This window comes from Hoplias malabaricus, chromosome 4, assembly GCF_029633855.1.
Source record: "Hoplias malabaricus isolate fHopMal1 chromosome 4, fHopMal1.hap1, whole genome shotgun sequence".
NCBI classification, from domain to species: Eukaryota; Metazoa; Chordata; class Actinopteri; order Characiformes; family Erythrinidae; genus Hoplias; species Hoplias malabaricus.
This window is the reverse complement of record NC_089803.1, coordinates 58807327-58828287: the sequence shown is the minus strand read 5'-3', so window position 1 is coordinate 58828287 and position 20961 is coordinate 58807327. Positions and strand designations below refer to the sequence as shown.

General features: G+C 37.3%; 1 protein-coding gene across 1 annotated transcript in view; it reads left to right on the top strand.

The window, feature by feature from the left end:
• The first annotated feature begins 1442 nt into the window (after nt 1-1442).
• The window catches only part of LOC136694341 (protein phosphatase 1H-like), a 29853-nt gene continuing 10334 nt past the window's right edge, over nt 1443-20961 (top strand). Inside the window, exons 1-4 of the mRNA XM_066667816.1 lie at nt 1443-1886; nt 12006-12171; nt 15726-16076; nt 20291-20403. Coding sequence (XP_066523913.1) covers nt 1651-1886; nt 12006-12171; nt 15726-16076; nt 20291-20403 — 866 coding nt within the window. The 5' untranslated portion in view covers nt 1443-1650. The remainder of the gene's footprint in view (nt 1887-12005; nt 12172-15725; nt 16077-20290; nt 20404-20961) is intronic.

The following is a 20961-nucleotide window of genomic DNA, read 5'->3' as shown; positions in this document are numbered from 1 at the left end:
TGTCATCATACAACATCAAAGTGCATACATGACAATGCACAGCACCCCCCCCCCAACCCCCCCTCCAAGCAAGCATCTTGGGTTCTATCAGTTCTCCTCTTTCTCTGCTCATGTTTTTCCATTTTTCCTTGTTTATCTGTTCTCTCAGCTCTTATTTTAGCTTGGTACTTGGTATTTCTTGACTCTATGTGTCTGTTTGTATCCTGATGTAATGGTGAAGATGAGAAGTTGGTATAATTCTAAAATACTCTCAGTGATGGAACAAATTGGAATAGATCCCTAAGTCCCTGAACCCACAAAAAACACACTGTGTTGTCTTATGTCACAGTTTGAGGGATAGTAGGAACCCCAGATCCCCAAAATAATGTGCAAAGGAACTGAGAATTCACTTTTTATATATATGTTCCTTTTTAGTTATTTAAATAATATTGTGATTTACAGCTAATTCATATTCAAAACAATCCAAACACTGCTTATTTATTAATTGAATGGGCTCAGCAATCACATTTAAATATCTTTCTTGTTTCTACATTAATTGTCTTTATCAGCTTCACATATCCTAAGCATTTTGTAGTTTGCTCTGCATACATTTTAACGCTCCTTTCACCTTGTTGTTCAATGGTCAGGAACCTAAATATCTAGGTCTAGGTCTAAATATAATCCGATTTAATTTTTGTTCTTGCTTCTCATCTCTAAAACACTGAGGAAAGCTCACTGGGAGGCTAAAAAAGTCATTGAACACAGAGGGATGAAACTAAGCTTAAGTGATTAGAAGGGCGAAGCGACATTTCAAAAGGGGCGTGGTTTACACCAAAGTACCCTGTCAAATTATGGGCGTGTCTTGTGATGTGTGTGTCATGAAACCTCTTACGACATGGACAGGCTTCAGCATCAGATACTGGAGAAGAAGAGAAGGCAGCAGAATTCTAAAATGCACACACTCTCAGAGATGGAACTAAATCAGAACTGCTCCCTGAATCCATTGTGTTCAGGGAGCTACTGAAAAGTAGGTTTGAAGGTATAGTTAAAGTAATGTATTAAGTGGGCTTTTATTTATCATCCAGTAACTAGATTTACCGTTTAATAAATACTTCATTATGTTAAATCAAAAATCCCCTTTGTTTTGTTGTATTTATATTTTTTGTATTTATTCTACTTATTGTAATTTAAAAGCTGAATTGTTTTATATAATAATCTTAGGTGTCAGACATTTGCACTGTATTGTAGTGTAATTATTATTACTACAGTTAATCAGTGCTGTGACACGGTAAATCAGTGGTGAATTTAGTACACACAAGCAGAAATGGGTTTAAAGGTAAAAGTGAAGATAGAGGTTGATGTGGGCGTGTTTGGGGCTTTCGAGGCCCCGCCCTCCTCAGTGTCACCTGACCGCTCCTCGCGAGAGTGTTTCAGGTTCTCGTTGAGCTGAATGGAGAGTTAAGTTTCTGTGTTGACGTCTGTGTGTGTGTGAGTGTGTGATTGAGTGAGTGTGTGAGTTTGTTTCGGTGTTTCGTGTGGTTTTCTCCTCCTCGCGGCGGCTGTGTTTCTGAGCTCTCCGCCGCCCTGGGGGGGAGCGCGGTGAAAGCGGCTAAAGCGGGGAAAGGGAGCCGCGGCGCGCACGAGCGCACGGACCAGCGGCGAACCGGCGGAATGTTGAGCCGAGTCAAATCGGCCGTGGCGAGCTTCGTAGGCGGCATCATGGTGTCCGGTGCGGCGGGAGGAGAGCCGCCCGGATCCGCCGAGCTGCCGCCACGGTTCCCGTACACCAGGCCCACCTTCCTTGCGCTGTCGCCCGACGAGGTCGAATGCTCGGCGGATCACATCGCGCGGCCGATCCTCATCCTCAAAGAGACCAAGAGATTACCGTGGGCCACGGGCTACGCAGAGTAAGTCCATCTTTAATCTATACTACCGCAAACGTGTTGTTGACAGGATTTTAAAGGGCCTGTTTGTTCGTGCACTTTGCAAATCTCTTGACTTTATTCTTGCCAGAAGAAAAAGCCCCATAGGTTATCATTGTGCGCTGGCACTGAGCGCTTCATGTCATCACTCACTGTCCATTAGATCACACTCACTGAATATTTACAGTGTTGAACATGCATTTTTTAAAAATACATATTTCAGAAATTTTATTGCCATTCATTCTCACCAAGAATCAGAAGATAAAGCCTAATGGGTCACATTGCCATTGACCTTTTTTCTACAATTTACAATCATGCAGTCTGCACGCATGGCATATAGATATACTTCAGAGCTTTCCATTTAGAAACACTGTAAAATGCAGTAAAAACAAGAATATGTTATGAGTTAATTCTCTTGATTATTTATTAAACTGACAAATGCACAAAGCAAAGTTTTCCATAGTTTTCACTGACCAACTTGAGTGTATTATGTAAACATCAGTATTTAATTCAATGCCTGTGACAAACCCCAAAACAGCTCGGATAGTGACATATAACCACTGTGGTACATCACCTTTCTTTGTAATGACACTTTTTAAATCATTTGGGAACTGAGGATACAAATTGTTGTCGTTTTGCAAGTGGAATACTAGTACCCCAGACCACCAGCACATATTGTCTATTGTACCATATATATATATATATATATATATATATATATATATTACTGTACATGATTGTTAACTTATTTGTTTTTCAGCATTAAATTTACAAGAGTTTAGTTTGTTCATGATTTATTACAGCTTCTATTGCTTAAAGGAAACAATCATGTTTACAGGTTAAGTGTCTGTACATTTATTTTGATATATTTCCAAAATGTTGTCTTTTTAGACCCACCACAACTCACTGAAAGAATAATTCTTATGAAGCTTAACATTATATTCTTCCACAGAGCACATTATTAGCTTCATCAAGCTCGTATCTTGACTCATTGTTTGTTTTATGAGGTCCACTTACTACAGTTACAGATTGTACTTCCATTTGTTTCCTTTGTTTATTTGTTAGCCCTATGTATACACAATTTAACATTAACAGTAGTGAAACTGACATTGTAGCAAGTGCTACACTCGTTTAAATGGATCAAACGCCAACAGTGCACACTGTTGAGAGTTCTGCACACTGTACCCATTAATGTCTACTGTCAGACACCACTTTGCTTATAAAGTCAAGCAACCTTTGCTTTTGACATGTCACTGCTGTGCTAAGATACTCCCCCACTCAAAATAACACCTGCCCAGTGTACATTTGGTATGTTTTTTCAACTCTGTCTCCTTTTGGATTCTCTTCAAGTATATTTTGATTTCCTGTAGTGGTAAGATTCCTATAGGGTCAAATATTGGGATTTGTTTGATATAAGTGTTCAGTTAGGTATCTTAACATTGTTTTTCAGCTTTGTTTTTAACATTTTCCCAGTGCATTTTCCGCCTTCTTTATTGTTGCCTAGATGATTGGGATGTGTGGCTCTCAGATGGTCAGAAAAATGCCTTGTCATGTCTGTCATTTTTCTTTCAGTGCTATTTGAATCCTGCTGTTTAGTGTAGTGTGAGTTACAAAGTGTTGTAACAGGTTTTGTTGAATTTATCTAATTATGTTTTTATTTCAAGGTCATTGGATTGTTTTCAGTTGTGAGGACACTGTGTGTTACTAGAAAGACTGATGCATCAGTAATATTTTCAGTAGGACTTGATAAGCAAACAGCTGTACTGTTATAGAGGCTGGAATCAACGTGTAAATGTGTCTAGGGTTAAAAAATATGGTCAAAATGTATATCATGATATGTTTCTTAATTTCACTCCATACGATTTATTTATTTATATCGGAAAAACAAAAAAACATTACATCTCTGCTAAACATAAACCTCCTGGCTTTGTCATTATTAAATTTAAAGTTAGTTTTTAAAAATATTGAACTGATGGCAGCACCCTGTAATGAACGTCGCTCAGTGACAGAGGATGTTACTAATGTATATTGAAAATGTGTTTAAAATCATATTACTGTTACTGAAACATTTTATATTGTGATATATATTACTAGCTCCGGTTTCCTCCCACAGTCCAAAAACACACGTTGGTAGGTGGATTGGCGACTCAAAAGTGTGTGTGTGTGTGTGTGTTGCCCTGTGAAGGACTGGTGCCCCCTCCAGGGTGTATTCCCGCCTTGCGCCCAATGATTCCAGGTAGGCTCTGGACCCACCGCGACCCTGAATTGGATAAGCGGTTACAGATAATGAATGAATGAATGATATATATTACTATTGAGTTATTGTCCAGGCCTAGGTGTGTATAATAGGGTGAAGAGTGAGTGGACACCAGTGTTTAAAAACTCCAGCAGCACTGCTGTGTCTGATCCACTTGTACCAGCACAACACACTCTAACACACCACCACCACAACAGTGTCACTGCAGCGCTGAGAACGATCCATAACCCAGATCATTAATGCATAGATTGAAAGGGGCAAAAAAAAGTATGCAGACAGTCTACCAAGAACTACCAGGTGATCCTGTATGGTCAGTGAAGCTGTGAGAGTGGTCAGTGAGTGTAGAAACAAGATGGCCATAATATTATGGTTGGTTTGGGTACATGTAGGCTTTGTGTAGTCATTCGTCTGCAAAGGACTATATAGAGACATAAACGCATACAACATATAGTCTGTTGTGCTTTGCTGTGTCCAAACTGTGGATGTTGAGGACACAAAAGCTTAGTTATTGTGACAGATTGGGTTTCATATGTGCAGGGATCTCATGGCAGCAGAATTTAGAGATTTGTGCCAGCTGCATGTCACATGTTTTCTGCTTTTCTACAGCATGCAAGACCAAGCTCCAGGGTCCTCTCTGACCTGTGTATCCATGTAGCTTACCATAGTGCCTGTAATCTGTGCTATTCAAATGTCTATTATGGTACCACTGCTCTTTTCTAGATTCTCAAGTAAAATGTAGTACATTGTAATTTTACTGTTCTATTTTAAACTCTTGTAGGACCAGCACTATGAGGCATAATGTTGTTGTCCAATTAAAAACATGTATCAATTTTTCTGGATTATTTGTTTAATGCATCCTTTAAACACAACAGCTGTCCTTCACATTGTGTGAAAATGTCATGATGAACCAATATAAATGCTCCAGAATTACTTGAAATATATTCTTTTACATTGACTTCCATCGAAATTAAGGCTTATTCCTTCTCCTGTAAACGTACTATTTTGGGAGATAAGTATTTTTAATTGGACAGCGACAATAAATGGATTCATTCAAGGTCTGTAATCAATTGGGCTTTTCATACCATGAGTTGCATATTATAAGAACAAATAATAAAAAATCTTCAATATTTTGATGGAGATGACAGCTGACTACAATCATTTTTGGCATGTATAATTATGCATTAAGGGCATTATTTGACCTTTTGTGGGTGAATATAAATGTTTTATATCCAAAAAATATCTATTAATACAAAATCTATTTTATAACTTGCTGTTTCATGCCAGTTTATTATTATTATTAATAATGCATCCTTTTATGAAAAGATCATTTCGTGTGCTCAAAAACTGAAACATTAAAGGTATTACTTGAAATATACATCATTTTGTTTGTTTGTTTGCTTTTGGACTTCATTCACCGGTATCAACAGGCAAAACCAGCTGTGCTCTCTCTGCATCATTCTTCATGCCTCAGTGCCTAGGTCCCAAATGGGGCTAAACAGGGGTCTATTTTTGGAACAAACATTGACTGACCAAGTTAAAAAGGCTGTTTCCTTTTCACAGAATATTTAGCTTCATATGCTCACTGGATATTAATAATAGATCAGGTCCATTATGAGTGTAACAGTGCATTAAATCACTGTGGCAGAATCTGGAGATGTTTTTCTAATGTCAGTTAAATGGAAGCCTTTTAATTCATTATTCCTTGAGCCATTACTCGCCTCTTTTCAACATTATATTTCTGTGGTATTGAAAATGCAGTAGTGAAATGCAAAGTATAAAAATCGAGTTGCACTTCAGAAATCACGATTCTGTAAGTAACCTGAGTAAATTTGAACGCACAGTCCAGCTGACATTTGTTTCATCCCATGTTTTCAGACTTAAGCAGACCATAGCATCTGTCTGGGTGATTGTATTTTGCCATATGAGTTGGTTTTCACTCCAGATCCCCAAATGAATGTGCTAATACACTGAAAACGTGATGGTTTGATGTTGAGTCATGGCACCATAAGATTTTGAACTACATTTTGGTCTAAGCTATTGGCTTATTAGACTTGTTTTTGTAGACCTTCTCTTTGTATCTTATGTGGAAGGGGGTTTGTTTCAGTGTATCATTTATGGAAGTGATCAGTAGGAAGTTTGAAGTGACTCTTGCATGAAGGTCATGTGTGTAAATGAAGTCTGTTCTTCATTGTACTAAAGAACTGAACACTGCTGTCACCTGACTGTAGCTTAGCGCCAATATCAATCTACAATTTTTATGAATTAGTTTATGGAAAAGAGTTAATTGAGGAACTGTGCATATGATCTCAGTTGTATCCAAAATTTAGACCACCATTTATAACAGTTGAATTTTTCTTTACATTTAATGCGGAAAACTGTATTAGAAATGAAACATCAGACAATGAAACACCAGATATACTACAAATGAGCTTGGGTTAAAATATGGTTATTATTATTATTATTATTTATATTAGCATTCTACAGTTTTTTAAAAATTGGTATCATTTAGTTGTTTTTTTAATTAGAATTTTATATTTATGTTTACAATGTCTGCAAAACATTCTGTAGTATACAAAAAATAACGCACATGATTTGTTCACCTAATTAATTTTAAACATTCATCAATTCTTAATTTTTAACATTGTGAACACAGCTAACCTTTAGATTTATAAGGATTACTCAGAGTAATAGCCACGTTCTGTAATGTTTCATACATTGTCTGTTATCTATCATTTTGTTTTATTTAAATAATATAAATTGTCCTAAATCTTTACAGGAATTTGCCCATATAAAAGAAGTGTAAGTTAGATGGCACTTAAAGACTGTACAGTATTCCTGGGTTGCACATGCATTTGTCCTATTGTACCTGGACCCTTTCTGACTGTAAAGATCCTGATATGGAATTAGTTTATACCTTTTGAATAGCTTTGAATGAAATTAAACAGGCAGTGTATGAAAGACTTGGATCAGTGTTTCATTTATCTGAGATGCTTGAAAAATATTGACTTGATATTTTGTCTTGCGTTTGCAAGGAAAACTGCAGTATGAGAAGAACTCCCATCTTTTATGTCTTTTGTGTGGTTTTGATTATGCTTAATTCATATGCAGAAGGAAAAAGAAATTCACTGCAAAGTAAAAAACAGGAGTTTCCAAAACTTGAGCACGAATAGATTTAGAATAAATGGGTTTCCTAACCTCCAAAATCCAGTGTTGTACCAAACTTGGCCCCATCAATACATAAAGCTAGGGATAGATTGATCCAACTTTAATTTCCGATACTGATATGATACATAAACTTTGCCTATTGGCTGATACCCGATAATGATCCAGTACCATTGTTGAAGTTTTAAATATTTAGTGTAAACAGTAATTTGAAATAATATCTAGCAGCTGAACCTGATAGTAAACAAGCAATGGAAAGAATGTGTGTGAAAGCGCAGTACTCTTCTGCTATAAATGTGTCCCTCAAGTGCAGTGTTTCTGAAAAGTTATTGAGTGCCTTGTACGTGTTGCTGAACCATGAACCATAGTTCAGCATCATCACAATTCCAGCACTTAACATCAATGAATGTAATGGGGATTAGTTTGATTGTAAGAAGCTGAAAAAAATGAAAGAAGTTTTAATATGTAAAAAATGTATCGCTATAAATCTTAGAAAACTGACAAAAAGAAAGGAAGCCACAACAAAGGCAAAATGTGGACAAGCTAATTACTGAAGTTTGATATTATATTTAATTACTTAGACTTCTGTGTAGTTTCCTGTAACATTGTATTTAAATGATTAAGACTGTAGATTAAATAATTGTTGGTAGTTTCTGAGTTTTGCTGTGGTCTAGGTGGCTTTATGAGTTATCACTTCGGTGTCTTTCTAGAGGCCATTTTGTGAGAGAGCAATAAATGGGTTTAATTTACTGTCAGCAGAACAGAGAAGGGACATAATGCAAGGTCAAATGATTTCAGGTAATGTGCTATTACTGTCTTTTCTGAGATTTTTGGTTATATTTTAAGTGGGTGAAAGTGTTTTAGTGGATTGTGAGGTTAAATGTCCCTGATGGCAAAATTCTTGGGCCTTTCCCTTCAGCAATTGTTTGGAGCTACTGGTTTTTATTAATTTGTTCTATAATATTTGTATTTGGATTTACATTCTATAAACACTAAAGTATAATGGCTTTTGACTCTTAAGCCATTTTTAAACATTTTAAAATTAGAAAGTCACAATTTTGACCTTATGTTGAATACATTTTTGTTGGGGGTGGGGGGGTGAGTGCAATATGCAGGCACTCTGTGTGTATTGAGGCCAGGGGCCTCTTGACCGATATTTGAAAGTATTTTCTCCACTGCAGTGGTCTATTATGTAACCTACTTGTTAAATAACCTAAAAATATATAGCTAAACAAAATACTGGGACATATAATTTGTACACATGAAACTGTTATGTAAGTGAAATTAAGTAAGTTGCTGGCTTCTGTTAACAAGCCTTACTATCTCCGTTGTAGGCCTGAGCCATAGGGTACATTCTTTAACTCTGAAAAGCATCTCATGATTAAAGAACTGTTCATTTACAATTTGCATAATTTCATGAGCCTGAAGGGAGCATAGGAAAGGGAAAAAATATCTTTAAATTTGTCACTGCGAGAAGCTGCGAGGATTGAGGCATTTCACTCTAATGAAGCTGTACTATCTGCAAAATTAACAACAGACTTCCTGGAGGCCTAAGTAATTACTTCTAAACAGAGATTGTCAGTTGAATATTTATCTGCAAACATTTTAACACAAACAGACCTTATTAATTTCACAGATTTGTTTAATATATTTTGCATAGATGTACAAAGGTTTTATTGCAGCAAAAAGTAATATTGGTTGGGTGTGTGTGTGTGTGCCTTAAAAAGCAACTATCTGAGGACATGTCACCTGAGAAAGCCCACAGTGAACTCTTTAGCACTGATTAAACTGCTGCTTCTTTTTGATTCCTTGAGCTCCACCGAGAGAGGCGGGTCAGCTGTACTGTGGAAAACACTGACCATTCTTCCTTCTTTCTTTTGCTGAAAATTTGCCTCTTCACTGCAGTGTGAGTGCAGCCAGGGCTATTTTAACCAGCAATGTGCTGAGACAATGAAAATGAAATAGCTTGAAATCTCTCCCTCTCTCTCTCCCTCTCTCCCTCTCCTTATCTGTCTCAGACGATTGAAATATAACATTATAATAAAATGTTTCTCTGAACTAATTGCTGTTTCTGCCCAGATTAGTTATACATTACGTTAGGTTTATTAAGATACATTTTGCAATTTGAGGGAAAATGGTTCAGTAGTATCTTGATTTCCAAATATTAATTATATTAATAAATAGTCACCAATTATATTTATAGAAATGTAAATAGGGCTGTTTATAGGAGGAATTAAGCAGTTCAGTTCAGTGTTCTCAGGGCTGCATGATATGGGCATGTGACAAATCTATTTCAGCTGTAAATCATCATGCACTCCACTACTTCCCTGAGGCCATCATGTGCTCTGACTATTACATCAGTATAAGATTTGCAAGTGGACTTTATACAGTCTTGCTTAAATATTCAAATCATCTTCCTTTGAATATAATGTAGCAGTTGTGATTACTCTCAGTACTCTTAGTAAATGTAAAAATAGCCAGCTTCTATCATAAATCTACCTCATTATTATGTTATTGATGAAACAGAAGGTCTTCATTTGTAAAGGTTTCTGGTCATGTTTTCACTTCTTCTACAACTGGACCAAAGTTCCCCTTCTTTAGTTGCATTATTACATTAACAGTGGATAAAATCTGAATTTTTAGTGTGGAATTTGAGATTTTCACAGAAAAATGAGTTATGGCTGAATTTTGTTTTAATGTATACTACATGGAGTCGCATTGTAGAAGGTTATAATAAATAAAATGCAGTTTTCAATAATTTATACAAAACAGGAATTAAAAAAAAATGTTGTAAATGTGTTTGAATTTGATTCATAGTAACAAACTAAATCTTGCACAAGAAAATGCATTACAATTATACTATAGTTAAGGAGTCATAGCTCCATGTGAATGTATGCTGAATTTGAAGCTTGCTGCTGATGAAATTTGATATGGTTGTCATGGTTCTTTTGACCAGTCGTCAGCAAGCACATGTACAAAGTGTAGAGAATCAGATCCAGGATCTGGGCATTGTGGAGTCAGTGCTTTTCTGATCTGTGCTTTGGGAGCTTAACTGTAAGTGACGAAGACTTAATGACAGTTTTGACCTAATAGAGTCCTTTTGAGGTTTCTTTAGAATTAAAGGTGCCATTACTTCTCTTCTAGATCCCTCCCAACAGTTGATTACAGTTCAGTTAACTTTTTTTCAAGTTTTGGTGTATTGGTGTATGTGTAAAATTATATACCAAAAGAAGTCCTCAAATGACCTTATTTTTTTGATGCAATTAGCAGTGAGTTAGCTCACCTCCTAAATCCAACCTCCTGACTGACTGTGTGCCAGGCCGCTTTGTGTTTATTTATCACTTTGTAATTGGATCGGATGTTATTGTAAAATCTGCTTGCACATGATTAAAATTAGCATTTTCTCCATTTTCTAATTACAATACTAAATGTTATACAAAGCTTTGCCCTTTCACTTTATTAAAAATAGAACATTGGAGCTGTTTCTATGACTAAAGACATGTGTGACTGCAGTGTATGTGTTAAAAATTTCAAACCTCTAATATAAGTAATTGATATTTTATGTACATTAATGTTACATTTTTGTGTAGGTTCTGTATGATGTAAACATTCGAAATGGCGGCTGCCACATGGGCAAGGCCCAGTAAACTCTGGTTGGGAGGGCCAGACACAGCACAGAATAAAAAATCTAATTTAAGTAGATTGTAGTTAAGGATCCAATTTGAAGCCGGGCCAGAAACGGCAATTTCCACAAACAGTTTCCGCCTACTGTTCCTGCACAGACACAACATTGCAGAAGGAAAGATTTCAGTTGCTTTCCTAAGCACTCATTACTTTCCAAAGCTCTCAGAATGATTGTTTTGCGTTCCTCAGTCTGGGGTTATTACAAAGTTCACAATAGGCCTCTATGCTACTATTATATTGCAGTTTTATTGTTAAAGAGCTCTACTGTGATTTACTGGCAATATAACACAGACACTGCAATGAATCCCTGATGGGGGTTAAAGATCCATCTGCATTACTTTGACCAAAGCCATTTACATTACTTGAATAATATGAAGGCCTTGAGTCATCAGAACACCCGCAGCTGTTTTTCTGAATTTTTTAATAAAAGTGGATGGGCTGTTTGTTTTTGTATGGTTTTATTCTGTTTTTTCTTTTATTATGTTATGATTTTTATTGTGCACAACAGTCTGTTGACTCAAAAATTTTGAATCTTGTTGTTAAGGAAACAAAAGACTGAAAAACTTGAAAAATGTTTCAGTGCCTAAAGATGGAACCTTTGTAAATTTATGTTTTTTTTTTATATTTAAATCTATAAGACTCACCTTCAGTAAAATAATTTGCAGAATTCTTATGCAGCTTAGCAAATTTAAACCAATTTATCTTAACAATAACTGTGTATTTGCATTAGGTTAAATGCAACATGACCCTAATGTAGTAAGAATTTTTTGTTGTAGAAAAATTAGGTTGCGGTATTGAGTCAGTTAGAAGAAAACTTGTTTCAGATGTGTCACTCTTGATTTATTTGAATCAAGAACTGAGATCAGAACTTTTTTGAGAAGATTTTGTGGTAACATTTCAGTAGTAAATATGCTTTAGTCTTAAAGTAAGGGACACATTTCTTTATAGTGGACTTTAACACATGTTTGTGTTTCCATATGTGTTTCTGTTTTTTTTTTCAGGGTAATAAATGCAGGAAAGAGTGCTCTGAATGAAGACCAGGCCTGTTGTGAAGTCCTTATGTTAAAGAAAAGGCCAGGAGGCTCATCCACACCCAACAAAACTCCGACAGCCAAGAGGAGGTCATCCCTGCCAAATGGAGAGGGTCTGGGTCTCAGAGAGGGTTCAGTGAGTGTGATTCTGCCTTTGTAATCTGGTCTTTCATTCAATAATGTAACAGGATTTTATGATACAGGTGAAATACTGAGATACTACAATTGTTATATGCTTTTCATTACATTAAAATTCTTTGGGAAATGAGCCGTGTGATATAAGTTGTGACACGGATTGGTTAGATCCTAGCGTTGCTGTATATATATTTATGGAATGAACGACTATATATATTGAATTAACTTTTATATAAATTGAATGAACATTTGACTCCAGTTTCCTCCCACTGTCCAAAAACACATGTTGGTAGGTGGATTGGCTACTCATGTCCATAGGTGTGAATGTGTGAGGGTGTGTCACCCTGCAATTGGCTGGCGCCCCCTCCTGGATGTGTTCCTGCCTTGCGCTCAGTGATTCGGGGTAGGCTCTGGATCGTAGTGGTTCAGGTCTCCATTAGTTCACCATATTGTTGCATATTATATAGTTTTCTGAGATCAATACAAAAAAAAAACAATATGAATTTTATATGTCATCACTTCCTGACACATACTACTCTTGGTTGATCTTCTGCTAATCCAAACTGGCCATCAACATGCTCTCTCTATACACACATTCATTTCCTGTGCTCTCACAATTCTTTCTTTATTCCATTCCTCAAGTGCACCTACATCTCTGTTATCTCCAGCAGCCCACTCCCAGCTCTTGTGCTGTTCTGTTTTTATCATCACAGTTTATTCTATTCCGGAGTCTGCCCCGAGCAGTCCCATCACACTCGCACTCTCTGATTGGTTTGACCTCCCCCGCGCCCACACATGCTATTGGCTCATGAGTCATGATGCATTTCCCTCACCTCATACATACACATAAACACACACACACACAGACACACACATACACACACACACACACATTAGAATTAGATTAGGTGTAAAATATCCTATGCCAATCCATTAGAGATCCACATAGGGCCCACCACACTCTCTTCCTCCCTGCAGCCACCAAAATATCTGTTGAATCCTACATCTAAAAGGTTGCTGTGGCTGTTTATGATCTGATCAACAACCGGCTATCCTTAACAGCTGTGGCTACTCATTGAGCCCAGACCATGAGTACCTAAACCAGCCACTGTATCACTAGCTCTTCACAGGGGTCATCAGGCAGTCACCTCCTCTCGTTGGTGTTTCGCTGAATTCCATGTGAACAACAACAATCCCAACACCTCCACAGTGCATTTCCCCAAGTAATCTGTGCTCTCCTTATCCACAACCACTGACTAGACCTTTCAGCTGTTTCTGAGAACTCCTTCACAGCTGCCCTTAGTTTCCAGCCCCCTGATGTCGAACTGCACAAGCAGGGATGTGGCCGAAGTCCTCTAACACCTATCTCCACCAGTCTTGCATGTGCCCCACCCGCGTTCCCTCAGCTCAGCCAGCGCATATTTCAGCTTCTTCCTTTCGATTGCTGAAGTAGAATTCATTTACTGCATCCTCAAATGGAACTGTTAACTCTGAAATAAACTAGAGAGAGATCCATCTATCCAAATAATACCTATTCCGTGGTGGTCCTGTTCTGGGGTTCTTCTACTGATGTGTCTTTATCTACCAAAAAATGTTTCTACACTTCAACAGACGACAAAGCACAGTGTGCTAGAAAACGCATAGGAATGGGCTTCTTGCAGTAGGAGAGTTTAAACTATATGTTTATCTTTTCAGCTGTATCTGATATCTGACAACATCTGATTCATTAAAAAGATAATTGTTAATCTGGATTATTTTAAAAATTATTATTATTCCATTCACTACATATCCTTATTTGTTTACTTGTCCTTAACCAGTTGTGTCCTTCACATAACCTCCTATCCCCTAGTGGTGTGTATGTGTGGGAGTGTGTTTTCAGCTAAGCAAAAAGGGTTGGTTATGTATTTGAAGTGCAAGTATAAGGACCATATCAATTTTGCCCTTATAGTAAAGGATGTTTAAGCATGTCCTTTACAACAAGCTCATTCATGCTTCAATGAGATAGTGGGAAGACACTAGACTATATATATATATATATATATATATATAAAGGTACTCATGTGACTTGGTGCCAGTTTACTATAGGTGTGTGTGTGTGTGTGTGTGTGTAGGCTAATCCTCTTAGTGATGCCTCTCTAGGGACAAACAGATGCTTTGCTGGAAGGAATGGCCTTGAGCCAGAGCACGAGCATATTCTTCACATGCCACAAATGCTGTCATACTTAAGTACTTTCACAATGGCACTACACTCTTTTGTAAAAAGCCATTAACTAAATTTACATTTAAGACTGAACTCTGCCTCAAACTCAAGAAAGCTTTTGCTGTTTAAGTATATACGCCTACACTTAATGTATAGTGTACTGCACAAATTGTATCCTTTTTTAAAATGTATATCCTTTGCAGTTCATTGTAGAAATACAAGTTGTTAGTGCTGGGTGATATGACCCTTATCAATATCACAATTAATTGTATATTTGACGTCTGTATCGATTACTGATTATTTTGGTTTTTATTCTTGCCCTCATAATTCACTGACAAGGCTTGTACTATTAATACGCTCAAGTATTAAAGCTGGGAACATGTCAGTAATTTTTTGAGCCATGCATTTTTCATGTTTGGTGATGTGATTGCACTTCAGCCCTGTGAATGACTGGCGCCCCCTCCAGGGTGTATTCCTGCCTTCCACCCAGTGATTCCGGGTAGGCTCCGGACCCACCACGACCCTGAACTGGATAAGTGAATACAGACAATGAATGAATGATTGTGCTTCAAGTTTTGAAACAGACTTGTGGTATTAACCTTGGTCACTGTCAGTGTTTACATTTGATCTGTTTATGTTCAGTGTCATCTTCACTAAAGTCAAAACCTATCCAAACAACAGGCACTTATTTGGTAAAAGCTGTTAGAGTTAGGTGGTTCGCCTCTGTGTTTAAGTTCTTCTCCATGTTGCTTCCATGTGGCAGATTGGATGAGGCAGACTATATGCATGGTAGTCTGGTTTTAGGGGGAATTTACATGAACACACAGTGGGGGACATATTAACCGAATGAACAAAAACGTTGAACAGAATTAATATAGGCATGATTTTAAAAATAACACTAAAAATTACAGAAAACAACATGAAAATGCATTAAGAGTGTTACTGATCCTGAATTATTGGTTGTAAAAAAAGAAATTGTAAAACAGATTGAATGTGATTTTTAAATGAGACCCTTTACTTTATATGACTTTTTCATGTGACTATGATGTTTGCATTTATCCCATGCTTATACAAAACCAACTTTATAGTTCTGAACCACTTGGTTCACTGGAAAATTGAAGAAGTAAATTTGAGGTACCAAACAATAAGCTGTCAGTGCTGTCACCTCTAATAATTTTTTACCCATGTTGGTACAGACAGTCAGGAGAGCTGGCTAGTAGCGGTGCAGCTTCTGTACAGTGATTAATTTCTCTTTTAATCCCATACACTTTTTGCTGTGATGTCACATGATATCCAATTACTATGATACAATTACCATGAACTAATGAACACCTCATTTCCTGTGTGTTTTTCAGGAGTGTGAGGGCCTAATCATCCACTACTGGGCTCTGTTTGATGGTCATGCAGGCTCTGGGGCTGCGGTGGTGGCCTCCAGGCTCCTGCAGCAGCACATCGTGGAGCAGTTGCAGGATGTTCTGGATGTCTTGCTGAACCTCGGTTCTCTTCCCCCCACGGTTCACGGAGAGGAACCCAACAACCATAACTCACCTGGCCCCCAGCGCACTCTGACCCGTGCCGCCTCGCTCCGAGGGTCCGCAGGAGCCCCCAGCTCACCATGCAGCCCCCCGCCTCGCTTCTTCACCGAGAAGAAGATCCAGCATGAGAGCCTGGTGATTGGAGCACTGGAGAATGCCTTCAAAGAAATGGTGAGTTCCAGTTCATCGCATGGATTTGAGCTAAAAACGACCTCTTCTGGGCTCTTTTTTTTAGCTGCTAGAACACATTCTTCCATGTTCTCTGGGGTAAAGAGGATATGAAAGTTCTGTATAGCCTACGTAACCAACACTGTTTCTCCTTGCCTCAAATATAGTATGAGAGACAAGCAGTGTGTCACATTACCTAATGAGCTGCCTTGCTCCCTGTTACTTAAACAGCTGTAGATCTAAAGGATTGTCAACAAAAACAAGAAGAGTGTCCAATTTGTAAGTTTACAATAGTAATTACAAATTACAAAGCACAGCAGTTTGGCTTTTCCCCGCATGTTAAAACCAGTAATTGTATATTATGTGAAGTATAGTGTCTTATGTGAAGTATCTGTAAGTTTCTTGTTTAGAATTCCAACAAACCATGTAGTATGACCAGGGATGCCCATACTGTTCTCGACCAATGCATATTATCATCATCAAAGATCATTACACTCGTTCCTCAACCAACACTGAGTTGTTCAGAAACCTCAAATTGTCATTTATAAAAGTCTATTAAAATATAAAGACATATATTTGTGGTATGTGCACATTTCCAGAGCATCGTTTTAATCATGACTTAATCAGACGAATATAGGTTTTGAACCCTGGAGGGGACATTCCTTTATTACAATGCTTATTATTCATTTACATATTAACTTCATAGTGTCAGTTGAGATCTGATTATGTAAACTTTTAACTGATGACTAGACAATTTTTTTTATCCATGTCAGTTGTGTGGTCGGTGTAATAAGCCGGTAAACCATGGCCCAGTTTGTTTGTTTGTTTGTGTATTTTATTGCATTTTCACTGTGATGTTACATGATTACTTTAGAAGCAAATTCTAAACAGGTCTCATATGAAAGTGACTGTTTTTTTTTGTTTGTTTGTTTGTTTTATAGCCATATGCAATAATTTAACACCCCTGCATTTACTTTCTAGCTAAAGTCTTTTGCAGTAAATCTTTCTGCATATTTTAATAGATAGGTACGGTTAATGTGGGCATTAATCATTTTGAAGTTGAGTTATTTTAGTTTATATGATGAACTAAATATGAGGCTGAAATTGCTTTATTTTCTGATTTTTTTCATGTTGGAAGGAAATAATAAATCTAAATAAATAAAGCTTCATCAGATTTAACTGTGAAAAAATGCAATTCTGGCATGTGGTTTAGTTGCATGCCAGAGGATTGCACAATTCATAACTGCAGCAGTGTTGTATGCAGTGGGAATGCTTTTAAAAGTCTATCGACTGGATTTGTTCTCTTCCGTTTGTTTCCACACTTGTCTTGTGAGCCCTCTGTTGGTCAGTGCTAGAGGTCACCTCCTTCCTGATGCTAGAGGTTCATTCCTGCACATGAAAATCAAAGTTATTTCCAGTATTTGTTTTTCATTATTATTATACACCTACAGTCAGTCATAAAGCATTGACAGTTTTCCAGGCCTTTACTACTGTCACAAAACAACGTTTTTGAGCTGGTGTTTCACGCAGATCTTTATACCATATGATTTTCTTGCCACTAGATGGTAGCACTTATCAGTGTAATAGCGCAGAATCTCTTATGAGTCTCAACTGCTGTATCACTTCATCTGTATTCTGCACTGTGCATATGGTGCTAAATGATGTTTATTTGATGGAGGTTTTCTAAATTGCATCCCACTTTAATGATTTACTTGGAAAAACATCAAATGACATCCACTTTTTTCAAGTTGTATGACTAAACAAAAATATTAACACCCCTTTTCAAATCTTGTTTTGTTGATTTTTCTATATGAAAATATGTGGTGCTATATGTTTTGCATAAATCTGTACATATTTACTGTGCAGTACTGAATAGGTATGAATGTTCTTTCTACTTGACACGTGCATTGATAAGATAATATCTATGAAAATACTAAAAACACTATAGCGCATAAAATAATTTGAGAGATAAGCACACAAGACACATACAGGAAAAAAAAAGTAGCCGTGTTGTCCAAAAAAGAGAAGTGCATTTTCACAATAAACAAAGAGTCGATTCATCTGATGATAGATGACGAAGCCCTTACAAAACCACAAAACACTCCCACAACTAAAAATGATCTTAATGGTGTTTTCATTGCCAGTTCCCACCCATTGTTTAAATCCCACATATCGTGTGGCACCAGTGCACTGCTGCACTTCAAGATGAAGGTGTGGTTCCTCTGATGTTGTTCACTCAGCATCATACTTAAGGATGGCTAATATGGCATTACTATCACAATACTCCCTATGTTTTCGTGCTACACGGTTTGCTATATATATATATATATATATATATATATATATATTTTTTTTTTTTTTTTTTTTTTTTTTTTTTTTTTTCTTCCATCTAATAAATTGAAATAGATGATAGATATTGTGACATATTGTCATGTTGTTTATGATAACGGTACATTTTACTTTTCAGGTATTTGTTACCTATCGACTGCATTGTGAACAACTTAGATAATATTTATGAACCATTTAGTTGTGCAGAAAGTGTCATTCCATTGTATTATGTAATTGTTGACTGTAGGTGATGGACAGTGATAGTTTAGAGCAACTCACACACACACTCCCTGACTAATGTATTAATACACTCATCAGATGGTTCATTAGGAGGCACAGGAGGAAACTGGGCTCTACTTCCTCCCCCCTGCCCTCAGACCTTCTGCCCACTCAGCTGCCTCCTCGCCACTCTCACTGACCCTTTGCTTCTTTGAGGTTTCCACACCCACAGCCCAATAACTTATTTCCGACTATAATACTTAAATTTACAATCCTGACATCACTCACAGCTTCACTCATTTTTTGCACATCCTTTGGCCTTGTAGACCTTGGCGACAGGAATGCAAGTTATACAATAAAAATTCAGCAAGAAATGAAATGGGATGCTTGGAAACAGATGCACATTAGAATAAGGTCCAAGTATTGACTAGAGAGCTATAAAGCCCCCAGGCATGAACTATGGATCTGAAGAACTTTGGAACATGGTGTGATGCTTCTGATATAGAACTAACCGTCCAAAATCAGTACCAGACTTCATTAATGCTCTCATGGCTAAATGCAGTCAAAACCTCACAGACTACCTTTAAATTTTAGAAAAAAATATTAGATGAGCAGGTGTCCACAAACTTTTTTTGGCCATATAGTGTATTTGAAGGTCTGGCTCTGATACACTCATGTTTTGCTATTCATTAGAGCCCTCTTTTAAGACACCCAGGAGTCTTGCTCATAAGATGATTAAAAATAAGTAGGAGGATAATAATGATTCAATCTGAAGTTCTTGGATTGCATCATCTCAAATGTGAAACTTCAGTGAGATTTTCCTCAAAATTCCACTCAGACGGCTGCATCAGAGCCAGGGTTCGGCCTGTAATGATTTTCCTGCAGTAAAAAGCAGATGTCTGGAGAATCACAGAGAGGGCTCATTCATACACTGCTCTTAAAGTATGAGGATTTCAGCTTGGTGACCAGCTGCACAGAAGAGATGAATGAGTTCACATCACTCATCTCATTCTCAACAGATGGCAGGAGGCTTTTACAAAGCGAGAGACACTGTGTAAGAGCGAGATGTCAAGAGCTGGTTTCATCTTTTTAGAATGTTACTGCATTCTGACAGCTTCACAAAAGGTTTCCCCACAAGCAGTGAGGGGCTATAAACCTCTAGCAGTCTCCAATTATCGTGCATTTTATCAGGAAGTCTTCTCTAAGACAGTAAAGGGAGAAGAAAAATGGTCTGGGACTTCCCTGAAGTGCCAACTCTATATGAATGTGTCATATGTTATTCATTATTTTTATGGTACTGTGACTATTAATGGACCATATGACAGTCAAAGTCATAATAAATAAAAATACACTGCTTTTTGAATTCTTCATTAGAAAGGAGAATCATATATATTTAGGGTACTTGCTGATCCAATGTTTCTTCTGCAATTAAGGACATTATTAAGAAGAAAAATTGCATTTGCTTTTAACTGATTGCACTGATCCACAAGAACATCAGTGTGGTCAGGTACTCCAACCCATCCCAAGATATTGACTGGCACTCCATCCCTTGAAGGAATGCAGTTACACTGCTTTACCACCCAATGCTGCTGACTTTTTGTGTATTATCATTACCCACCCCTAATGTGACCTTATCCTTCTGTACACTTTGTGCTGTGTGTATATATCAGGATGCCCAGATTGAGAGGGAGAAAGCTGTGTATAATATCTCTGGTGGATGCACTGCTCTTGTGGTGGCCTTCATTCTTGGGAAGCTGTATGTGGCCAATGCAGGGGACAGCAGGTGAGTCATATTGACTTCATGTAATTATCCTACACACAGTATGTCCAGCTTTTAGACCTCAAACACATGCTGGTTTTCTTATTACTACTCCAAAGGGCAAGTGAAAATAAGGGACGCTGCTAGCAATGCGTCCATTTATTCCAGCCTCTGGCAGTTTAGTAAGGATGCACAGATATGGGACTTGTGGGATGAATATTTAATGTTTGTATATACCAATACTGATGCTAATATGTAAACATGTTATGGAATGTAGAACATGTTAAGTTAGTTATGCAGTGTATTAAAAAAAGCCAGACATTTTAGCACCTAAACATCAGTAGTCAAATTGAGATGGAAGAATCCTATCCCCTCTTGACCTTTTACTCCCAGAATAAGGTTTCAGCATCTTCTGGGCCACCCCTGTTTATTACTTAATATACCTAATGAAAATGACGTAATTGTGCAATGCTCCCAAGTTGTGCAATAGCAGAAGGACCTCTATCAAGGTCAGACTGGAATAATGGCAGTAGTGATAGCAGCCATTATATAGAGAGGTTTTTCTCAAGTTTTCACAGTGTA